The sequence below is a fragment of the Amphiprion ocellaris genome, chromosome 24, assembly GCF_022539595.1.
Source record: "Amphiprion ocellaris isolate individual 3 ecotype Okinawa chromosome 24, ASM2253959v1, whole genome shotgun sequence".
NCBI lineage: Eukaryota > Metazoa > Chordata > Actinopteri > Pomacentridae > Amphiprion > Amphiprion ocellaris.
In genome coordinates, this window is record NC_072789.1 from 12,145,673 (window position 1) to 12,157,009 (window position 11,337).

At 38.6% G+C, this 11,337-nt stretch overlaps 2 protein-coding genes across 3 annotated transcripts; one reads left to right on the top strand and one right to left on the bottom strand.

Annotated features, from left to right (window-relative positions):
- Positions 1-394: 394 nt before the first annotated feature.
- LOC111587762 (protein jagunal homolog 1-B) lies at positions 395-2,782 on the top strand. The gene is made up of 4 exons (XM_023297868.3): positions 395-549; positions 1,485-1,582; positions 2,131-2,203; positions 2,284-2,782. The coding sequence occupies exons 2-4, from the start codon at positions 1,494-1,496 to the stop codon at positions 2,671-2,673; spliced, it is 552 nt and encodes a 183-aa protein (XP_023153636.1). The 5' UTR covers positions 395-549; positions 1,485-1,493; the 3' UTR covers positions 2,674-2,782.
- nfkbiz (nuclear factor of kappa light polypeptide gene enhancer in B-cells inhibitor, zeta) lies at positions 1,270-11,252 on the bottom strand. 2 transcript variants are annotated; one of them, XM_023297867.3, is made up of 12 exons: positions 10,915-11,252; positions 10,410-10,507; positions 10,203-10,332; positions 9,136-9,203; positions 8,489-8,802; positions 8,065-8,170; positions 7,837-7,983; positions 4,986-5,040; positions 4,736-4,905; positions 4,360-4,470; positions 3,084-3,251; positions 1,270-3,000 (listed from the first exon to the last, which is right to left on the bottom strand). In XM_023297867.3, exons 3-12 carry the CDS (start codon positions 10,270-10,272, stop codon positions 2,962-2,964), a joined length of 1,248 nt encoding a protein of 415 aa, XP_023153635.2. In that variant the 5' UTR covers positions 10,273-10,332; positions 10,410-10,507; positions 10,915-11,252; the 3' UTR covers positions 1,270-2,961. The 2 variants fall into 2 exon arrangements, with proteins under 2 accessions (XP_023153635.2, XP_054864464.1); XM_055008489.1 differs by having other exon boundaries at positions 9,124-9,203.
- Between the last annotated feature and the right edge of the window lie 85 nt (positions 11,253-11,337).

Here is an 11,337-nt window from a genome sequence, read left to right on the forward strand (position 1 = left end):
TTGCATCACAGTTTATCTCTGTTGTATCAAAAATACACGTCCAAGACATGTCCACTATCATCTCTTAATTCTCCTGTTTTTTCAACTGATTTCAACTGATGTAGAAATGTTCTAATCTGATTTAAGCAAGACTTTAATGGTATATTCTCCAATTCAAATATGTTTATGATTTCATTAGGTCAAATTGGTAACAGTTCACTGTGTTTCTGCAGCCTATATCATTATAATTATCCATATTTTATTCCATAACATTTTCAGGCAAATCAGAAATGGTGAAGCAGAGATTGTTGTAAAAATGTGATGATTTGAGGATGATTTTTGGAGGTCATCTGTCACGCCCATAGACTCGATGGTCACACCTGAGGCAGAGCTGGAGGAGCTGAAAAGCAGGAAGAAGGAGACAAACTGACCAGTCAGAGTTGGATAATCTCCCTTCCTGTCCCTGATTCTTCCTGCTTTGTATTTCTCCGGCCAGCAAGCTGCTGTGTAGCCAGTTTAACCAACCATTTCTGTGGTTGAATGCGTTTTATGAACAACAGAAAGTGAAAGGTAAGAGCTGTGATCAATCCCTGATCTGTTTTCATTGATGTTAGGTGAGAGTAAAGCTGCTCCAGCTGCGTATTTGTCTCCCTCTGTGTGACCTACAGCAGCTAACGGTACGCATTAGCTTGTTAGCTCAAATCTTACCTGTTGTATACGTTGCACAAACAGTTTCACTTAACCTGCCGACGTGTATCATGATACCCGAAATGAGCTGGAGCTTCTGCTGAATCATTTGGACAAACAAGCTCACAAGTCGAGTGGAAAACAACCGGAGTAACGCTGCTAAATGCTACCCATGCTAACTTAGCAATGCTAGCTAATGAGCAATGAGTGAACAGCTGTGCAGTGGAAGCATGTTTGCAGCTGTGAAGCTCTTTTATCTTTATTCTAATTTTAAAATCTTGTTACTGTTGGGCTGTTTTATTAATAGTTTTGTAATTTGAAGGCGCTGTTTTCCGATAATATGATCAATTAGAAACTAAACAATGCAAATGTGATAAAGAGACATCATTTGTCAAAACTGCAAGTCAAGGCAGTCATTCTGATGTTGGCATTATTTTATCTGCTCTGGGCACCAGAGTGGTTGTAAAAGCTTTCAAGGACCAATTTAAGTTATTAGTCATCGGTGATTGCAGGTGCTGTATTATGACTGGAATGTTCGACCTGGAAAAATGGAGCCAATATCACTTATTAGGGTTATATTCTAAAAAATGATATTCCATTGGATACCAGCGATACAGAATTTCTTTATTTTATATTTAAAACTATTCTTTGTGTTAATTACAGCATACACAAGGATATTAAACATGCATTCCATGAACATCAGAAACAATACTACATATATTACACACATACTGGATGATACAGCTATAACCAGAGGTGTGAAACCACTTTTGAAAGAAAAGTCCAAGGTTGAACTTGTGTGTGTTTTTTGCTTTCAGATATCCATTATGGCTTCTCGAGCAGGTCCGAGAGCAGCTGGCACAGATGGCAGTGATTTCCAGCACCGGGAGCGGGTTGCTGCTCACTATCAGATGAGGTTAGTTTATGTACAACACAGTGAAATATAACAGCATCACAGAATACAGGGATATAAATCTGTAACTCAGCCTTGATCCAGTAGTTGAAGCATGAGTGACCTGCATCTGTTGACACTGTTTACAAAAGGATTAAATGTTTGCATGTTTGAAAACATTCTAAAAGAAATTAGTTGTAACTTTTTCACAAGACTTTATATCTGTGAGCTTAAAGAAACAAGATAGTAGTTGTTTTTTTTTTTGTTTTGTTTTTTTAGATATTAGAGAACTGATTAGAGCAACATGTAGGTCACAGCCTTAAAGTCTTGTGTGATTCAACAATACACGGCACAGCCCAAACTACTTAGTCTGGGCAAATGCAAAAAAGCCAAAAAAAAAAACACTTTAGTTTCATAGAGCTACATTTCACGGAAGTATGTCTAGTAAAAGTAGGTTTTTCTGCAAAATTTCAATTGTTGTTTTGAGAATTTAGTAGCTTTTAGAAGTTTAAAATTGATTGGTGCAGTCAACCTTTAATGTAACTGTTCTATCTCTGTTATTCTGCACTCAGTGTTGCTTTGAAGTCTGAAATCCGTAAACTCAACATTGTCCATTTGCTGATCTGGGTGCTCATGGCAGCTCAGGTAAGAGCAAACCTTTAGTGTTTCGCTGTTTTTCTAACTGCTGTAAGAGCTGAGCTCCACAGTTGTCTTTTCTTGATCAGGTGACGGTGAGCCAGCTGAGCCTGGTGTCCCACAAGGTGGTGGCCTCTCCATACCAGTGGGAGTACCCCTACCTCCTCAGCATCATCCCCACAGTCTTCAGCTTCTTGGCGCTGCCCCGCAACAACATCAGCTACCTGGTCATTTCTATGATCAGCGCTGGGCTCTTCTGCGTGGCCCCGCTCATCTACGGCGGTATGGAGATGTTCCCTGTAGCTCAGCAGCTTTATCGCCACGGCAAAGCCTACCGCTTCATCTTCGGTTTCTCTGCTGTGTCAGTTATGTACCTGGTAATCGTCATATCTGTGCAAGTACACGGCTGGCAGATCTACTACAGTAAAAAGCTACTGGACCAGTGGTTCACCAGCACACAGGAGAAGAAGAAGAAATGAATGCAGTGGTTGGTTGTGGACTGTAGCCAACAGACTTGCAGAGGCCTGTTTTTATAATTGAGTCTTTGTATTGGCTTCATTGTGTACATAAAATGTGACTGGAAATGCTGCTTATGTGTCATAAATTTAACTGAGTGTAAAGAAAAATAAAGTAGTTTAAGAGATGATTGGAGAGTTAACAGTAGTGCACTACATAGTAATGAACATCTTGTTTCACTGAAACAACCTTCATCTGCCTTGTTAGAGCAAATGTCTTTGTCGAGTTGACTGTCTAACTGACAGTGTTCTTTAAGCATGAAAGAGTTTCCCTTTGAGGATCTTCCACACCTGCAGAAACAAGAACAGCTTTTACACCCACTGTTAAATTCTGTAGCAGCACAAAGTTGTCATTCTTTCCTTTGATTCGGTACCTTTTCACCAATGAGTCCTTCAGACACCAGTTGACATGGCAGCTCGTTCTCCAAGTTCCTGATCCCTGGATCGGCTCCTTTCCTCATCAGCAGCTTCACTGCTTCCGCTTGAGTCGGATTATTTTGCAGAGAGCTGACAATGTGCAGGGCCGTGTTTCCACTGAACGTCTGAAACGCAGAATCACACATTCCATGCAGTCTGAGCACAGGTTGTGAAAATGTAGTTCTACACAAAGTCAAATATCCTATCTGTAATACTTGATGGGTAATTCCATCAAGTATCTCCACATTTTTGCTCCACTATCTGATTTGTTTTCAAATTTTATAGCATACAATATGGATATCTCCAAAGATATTCATGAAATTTCAGCTTGATATATCCAATACTTCATGAGATAACTTTTCCAAAAATTGTCGATCTACCTACTTTTAGCACTTTTTTGTGCTTTGAAATTTAAAGCTTTGGTTAAACCCCTGAAATTTTCAGTTATTTCTAAAATACTGGATTTCCAGATCAAATCTGATTATGGGTGAGTTGAAATATTTAAAAAATTCAAGCGGTCATCCAAAGTCCTACCTTTCAGCACACATTCACAAAAAAAACCCCACAAAAATCATCTGATATTGTTACTAACCATGTCCATCCCTTTATGACCACAGTGTACCCATCTTCTGATGATTGGTTCCACCAGGATAATGCACCATGTCACAAAGCTCAAATCATCTCAAACTGGTTTCATGAAGATGAAAATGAGTTCACTGAACTCCAACGGTCTCCACAGTCACCACATCTATATGCAATACAGCACCTTTGGGATGTGGTGGAACGGGAGACTGGCATCATGGATGTGCAGCCGACAAATCTGCAGCAACTGCGTAATGCTATCATGTCAAAATGGACCAAAATCTCTGAGGAATGTTTCCAACACCTTGTAGAAAGTATGCCATGAAGTATTAAGGCAGTTCTGAAGGCAAAATAAAGTCCAACCTTTTACTAACCAAGGTGTACCTCATAAAGTGGCCAGTAAGTGTATGTCAAGGCATGAAAATTTCCACCTAGAGATGTGCAATAAATGACCTGAAAGTTGGTTAACAAGCAAATTTTTAAAAATCTTAGAAAAGGATTTGATATGTCAGTTTAAAATTTAACAGATATTTTAAGCATCTATAATTTATGATTTAAAAAACAAGCAAATCAGAGCTGGTCAAACAGAACCCCCCTGATGATATAAGATGGACTAAAACCTGACCGCATTATCACAACAAAGAAACGTACCTTCACGTTTACAATCGACAGCGATATTGGCTGATCAAGGAACATGTTCAACAGTTCCACGTTTCCCTCCTCACAGGCCATGTGAAGGCAAGTCCGTCCACTTTTCAGATCCTGCAGAAATAAACACAATAAAGCATATTTTGTCAGTTTTGCTGCTTCCAACATCTTTCTAGGCGATAATATTGTTGCAACACTTCAGCTAATAGGGAATTAAAACCACTGCTTCTATCACAGTGAACTTAAAATTTGGGATTTTACAATTAGTGGCATTGTTTTATTGTCTATTTTGTCAACTGGGACGTGAGGAAAGTCAAGCTGTTTATTGTACTATTGAACCACGTCTACTGAAATGCTGCCTAGGAGATGTAATAATTACCTTTGTCCCATAGGAGGCTCCCATGTGCAGCAGAATCTTAATACATTCCACTAACATCTGCCTCCTCTGCACTCTCTCTGCCACCATGTACGAACACGAATCTTCCGCTTTCCTCATCTCTTTGACGGCGGCGTTGTGGGACAGGACGGCTGCATGAAGTGCTGTCAAACCTGCAGAAAAGCACAACATGATTACAAAAGGTGTTTCACGTTAACATCACCAAGTTTCCAGTTAAAGAGAACAAACTCACCGTCATAGTTGAACATTTCAACATCTACTTGCTGCCCGCTGTTCCTCCAGATTCTCTGTGCAAATAAGTGGAAAAATAAGACATCTGGACAGCCAAGAAAATGTAACATAATGCAGAAAAATACACATTTTATTATTCCATTTATGTTTTTCAACCCTAGGTGGTAAAACATCATGTAGACTATGTTGGATTTAGGATATGTTACTCATAGTTATGAAGTCCAACTTTATTACTCCGCCAAGGAATGCGGCGGAGTTATGTGACGATCGGCACTGGTTTGTCTGTCTGTCTGTCTGTTCACAACATTACTCAAAAACAGACTAACGGATTTGGATGAAATTTTCAGGGAAGGTCAGAAATGACACAACGACCAAGTGATTAGATGCAGCTTATAGTCTGGATCCACGAATCTGTTAAAGATTTCTGTATCATTGCGAGATAGCGGCACAGTGTCACTGTAACTCTGACTACAAATGAACACTATGACAGCTACCTGCTGACGATCACATGATTGCGATCCTACTACAAATCGACCGCTGTGAGCACAGCACCGGTCCATTGTTTTCATCCTTTGGAAATCAGTTTTCATCCAATGGAAATCATACAATGACTGAACAGCATTGGGTGCAGCACTGTGCTCTCTGAGTGCTTTTCTTGTTTTTAATGTTTTGAGTGTTAAGAAAAGTGTTTTTTTTTCTTTTTCTTGAACAAAAACCTGCTCATCAGTTAGACCAGTTGCACCTGAGGTAGAGCTTAGCTGTGGACTGTTGGCAGTCCGCCTAGCTGGGGGAATATATAAGGATATAAAGAGGTTTTTGACTCTCATAGCAGTTGGGGAGTAGAAGGTTCTGCACCATCAGCTGACTTTCTTTGGGAATACTGAGTGTGAGAATCAAATTATTCCTTGCTTCTTTTTTTATTTTCTTCAAACCCTTCACAAAACTAGTGATAAGTTGCGTTTTGGGTCGTCATTTTTAGTTGCTTTATCCTTTTGATGGATTCAGTGGGCGGTAGTTGAGTCACAATCACCCTAACCCCATTTTGAGTGTGCAGTTGTTTTGTGTTGTGTTCTGTGGGAAGGAAAGGTAACACAAGCCAAAGGTTTTTGGCACAAAAGCATCAGATAAACTAACATGAAAGGCTCAGTGTTTCACATTAACTGTGACATTACACGGTTACAAATTAACAGCTGAGATAAGCTGCATGTCCCCAACAGTAGCGGCATTGTGAGCAGGTTGTTTTGCAGACACTCAAAGTGGCTCGAATACAATGACAAGTCCAGTTCACATTTTATATTATTTACACAAGAGTTTTTGGACACTAAAATATCCAAATTTCATATCCTCATTGTGGCCTTTTGATGTTTAAACGTTGCTATCCACACAGCTCGGTGTTTCAGTTTAAAAAAAAAAGATGGACTGGTGCACTAGATAAAGCCTGACGTCAAGCAGCAAAACTGAAAACTTTAAGGAAGGAAAACCTTTGAACTGCTATTAAAATCAAAGCTTGATGCTTTGTTTAGTACATTCAAGTGTTGGCGGATGCCTCAGGTAGAAGTTAGAGTTGCTGGACATTGGTTTAAACTTTATGAGGCTGCCTGTAAAAAAGCTTTTCCTCTCCTCATTATGGGTTTGGATTACATTCATTGCAGAAAATATGATTAAATCATGTCCTATTAAAGGCTTAGGTTTGTGGAAACTTTATGAACTGCCTGTTTATTTAAATCTACAGTGCAAGTTTGGCTAGGCAACTCAACAAACTAAACTTTCATCTTTTAGCTTGAAAGGTATTTCGTTTGATGCCTGTATTTTATTTTAAAGCCTTTATCAGCTGATGACAATCCTATCATTCATCCTTAAATCTGACAATACAATAAATATAAACCATTTTGCTAATAATTTGTACTTTCACTTAAGTTTTTAAAACAGGACTTCATATTTTGTAATTTTTTAAGCTAAATGTGAATGCTTCTGTAGCTATTACTAGTCCTTCACATATTGTGTAAATGATATAGTAAGTCTCTACACTGTACAACTGATCTTAACATTAGTATAAATTATTTATTATTATTTTATTTTTAACTTTATTTAACCAAGAGAAATCCCATTGAGATTAAGAACCTCTTTTTCAAGGGAGTCCTGGCCAAGATAGGCAGCAGCAAATAGAAAACAGTTACAAAATTACACAGTTAAAACACAATTAAAACATGAGCAAAAAACTAATAAAAAGTTAAATTTACAAGTAAATTATGAAAAACAAGTGCATGTTGTGGAGTCGGCCTCAAGAACCCGCAGTTTGGATTTAAAAACGCTCAATGAGATCAACTCGTTTAATTTCCAGTCTTTCTGCAACATATTCCATGCAAAAGGTGCAGAGCAAACAAAAGCCTTTATACCCAATTCAGTACAGGCATATGGAACAGAAAGCAACAAGTGATCTTGTGAATGGAGAGAGTAAAGATCAGAACTTTTCTGTGCAGTTAGAGAAGAAATGTAGGTCGGTAGTAGTCCATTGGAGTCTTACATATAAAAGTATAACAATGATAGAACCCAAATAAAAGCATTTATTTGTAGTGGCATATAGTAAGATTAAAACACTTGGCTGAACTCTGCAGCAACAACGTTTGTCTTATTAAAAACAAACTCAAAATCCAGCAACATTTTAGAAAGATTAGTAAAGAATGATGAGCAAAAACACCAAATTAAAAGCACTCAAAAGTCTGGAATGACTCTTGCAGGGTATTCATCAATTAATTAAGGCATTGATTAACATTTAATTAGGTGCTAAATTGATGCTACATTGACATCATTAAAATATAGCTTGTGCTGGTGCATTTCCTGTCAGTTCTTACCTGAAGACTCAAGACGTGGCCCTTTTCAGCACATACATGTAACGGAGATCGACCCCACGAGTCTCTGGTGTTGATCTGGGCTCCGTGTGAAAGCAGATCCTGGACAATCAGGTGGTGATCGATGGTAGCTGCGATCTGCAAAGCTGTCTGTGCACAAAGATTACAAAAACTGGAGAGACTGTCAGTGACAACTTAAAAATACGAGTGTACACTGATGAGTGTTTGTACCTGCCCGTTGTGTTCTTTCATATCCAGGGCGCCACATCCAGCCATTTTTGCAGCAAGCACATAAGCAAGAGCCCGTTTGCCTTGAGCCACCGCGATGTGGAGAAATCTGACAGTAGGAACCGAAAAGGGCCAGTTAGAGTCAATATGTTGGAGTAAAATTAATCTAAATATGTCCAAGTTTAGGTTCACAGAGATTTGGATAATCCAAAGTTGAACATTTTATTTATACATTCCCTTCATAGCTAAATATGTCAAAGCTTTACATTTGATTTTGTATGATTTTGATGTTATTAATAATCTGCATCATGCCATGTTATAATCCAACAATGCTCCTTTCCTCAACTGCAGAATATAACCCCAGTAATACTAGCGCCTAGATTGGAAACCAGGAGTCTAAAAGATGACTTTGTTCCTGCATACTTACGTGTCACCATCTGAATCTTGCGTGTTTAGCAGCTCGGCAGAAAGTCCTCCAACTTTCTGGGTTTCACGCTGAATCTGCCACTGAAATAAATTCATTTTTTGTCCCTGCAGAGCTGGATATTGCACTGGAAACTGCGCTTGTTGCGGGGTCTTTTCAGCAATTTGAGGAGCTGCAGGAGGAAACTCGATGGTGGGATTTGGGTTTAGTGGTGCTGGAGGGTTGAACGGATGAGGACTCACATCGTAGAGGAAAGGCTCATCTTTTGTATATTTTAATTCAGGCTCCAAGTTGTTGTCTTGTGAGCAGTTCCATTTCTAAAAGAGAATCAATTCAAAGCTGTCAGGTTTTGGTCAGCATATTACTCATTCTATGCTGGTATGTGAATGTAGTCTTGCTTGTAATAAAAACACCCACATGATCTACATATTAATCTTCATGACTTGTACTTTGCTCTCAGTTTTGTATCAGTTCTTCCTCATACTGAAGGAAAGGCCAGGACTTCCCTGTGCTGCATTTTCTAGCTACATGTGAAGATGCTGATTGCAACATTTTCCAGGGAAACCAAACCCTATCATAAATTTGGGATTAACTGATCTTAAACTTGTCTTGTCATGTTCTTGGGCTTGTGGAAATACCTGTTCACTTACAATCGCTTGTCGTTTCATCATTAGAAGTTCTTTCACGGTGTTCTTATTGGACACAGCTTGGGCGTAATCTGGTGGTTTTTGATCGGTCATCGGAGAGCCCGAAAGGACAATCAAAAGAGGGTTGTCAGTGAATCACTAATGGACGCCGTATTGTTGACATAAGAGACCAAACACTTCACAACATGACTAAACACTTCCCTGAACCAACGTCATGCTCCAGTGTTTTTCCAAGTAAACTTTTTCAAAACAAAATGTTGCATTCAGAGGAAGAAAACTTCCATTTTACATGAAAAAAATAAACAGAATCAGGACTTTTCCTTCTGATACTATATTGAACTATACACTACCCTTCAAAAGTTTGGGGTCATCCAGACAATTTCATGTTTTCAATGAAAACTCACACTTTTATTCATGTGCTAACATAACTGCACAAGGATTTTCTAATCATCAATTAGCCTTTCAACGCCATTAGCTAACACAATGTAGCATTAGAACACAGGAGTGATGGTTGCTGGAAATGTTCCTCTGTACCCCTATGGAGATATTCCATTAAAAATCAGCCGTTTCCAGCTAGAATAGTCATTTACCACATTAAATATGTCTAGGCTGTATTTTTGATTAATTTAATGTCATCTTCATTGAAAAAACTGCTTGTATTTCAAAAATAAGGACATTTCTAAGTGACCCCAAGCTTTTGAACAGTAGTCAAATATATTGGAAGCTTTGGCCAAAACAAACACTGCTACCAGTTAATAGCACCACACTGTAAACGTACTATTTCGTTGTATTGTAGTAAAACAATCATCAGCTCAATATAGTTCAAGGATCAAAAGCAGAAGTTCTATCGTCAACAAACTTGGTATAAAAACTTGGTTGCTTAAGAAGGAACTTAGTCATGTTGTTAAGTGTTTGATTTATAATTTAAATTTAAAGAATGGCTTCCGGGTTCTCATGTGTCTCTAAAAGAATACAAGAGGAATCAAATGTTCCGAAACCAGACGGTTACTGTGTCCTACTTGTAAAAGTGTTGAATATGTGTATCAGGTTACCAAAATTATGAAACTGACCTTTATAATCCTGGTTCCCAGCTGACAAAACGTGGCTTCGTCTGCCCTCGTTCCCTCTTGGATCCAACATGTTTAAGGAGTCATTAAATGACTCGCCACCTTCAGCTGAAACTTATCCGCTGCCACACACCTGCAAAGTAAACCACCTGTCAACACAAGTGTTATTAACGGGGCGGTCTTCATTTAAAACATGTAGGACTGGCTCACCTTTCTGTTTGTCACTGCAAAATCAGAAATGAGGAACGACTACACAAAATGCCCCACAACAGGCACAACTTCCTGGTCGACGGGTTCCTCAGGTGACACTGTTGTTCATTTCAAAAGAAGAGTTTTAAACACTTCATCACTGCTAAAACTCAACCCTGAAGGGTAAATCTGGCAACATATTGTCTACTCATTTTTTCTTTGCAGATCAAGTTAAAAGTCTGATTTAAAAAATAAAAACATGCTGAAAACAGATCCCTTTTGTTTTGAAAAGCAGTGAATATTAAAAGCAATATTAAATAACAAAGAAGCCTAATAAAGAAATCAGTTAGTCTTTTGAGCTTTTTGTATATTGAGGATCAGTTGAAATGCAAATGAGCTGACTCACTAATATCTGCAATGCAAATTTGAAAGATCCATGCTCAAATTAAAACGAAACAACATGTTTGACATCAAGTTTGCTAGAAAATCAGAACTTTAGGTTTCTATTTTGCTGTGAGAGACTTACAAGTTAAGTGGGTCGCTGCTGCTGGAGCTTCTGTGGGGTGAAACCAACTGAAAGCAAGTACTGATTAATTTGAATTTGTTGTTGGAGCAAACCACTCCCTTCTCAACAGCTCTATCTGTTGGGATTTCCCCGCTAGAGAGAGGCAAGCTGGTTACGATGAGGAAATAAGTCCCAATTACATAAAAAACACAAACATACACACAGGTTTGTAGGCACGTAAAAGTTTAAAAGTCTACTTGTGGTTGAAAAGTTGACAGTGAGGGCTTACACAACAAAACAGCTGGTGAATAAGTAACTAAGTAGTTAGGCTGGTTGACTTATTTCAGGTTAAACATTCTGGAAGTAAGAGCTTATAATATGCAGTTATATGAGTAGAAATGGAAGAAGCGGTAACAGACACGCTTTGTTTCTTCATTTTAAACC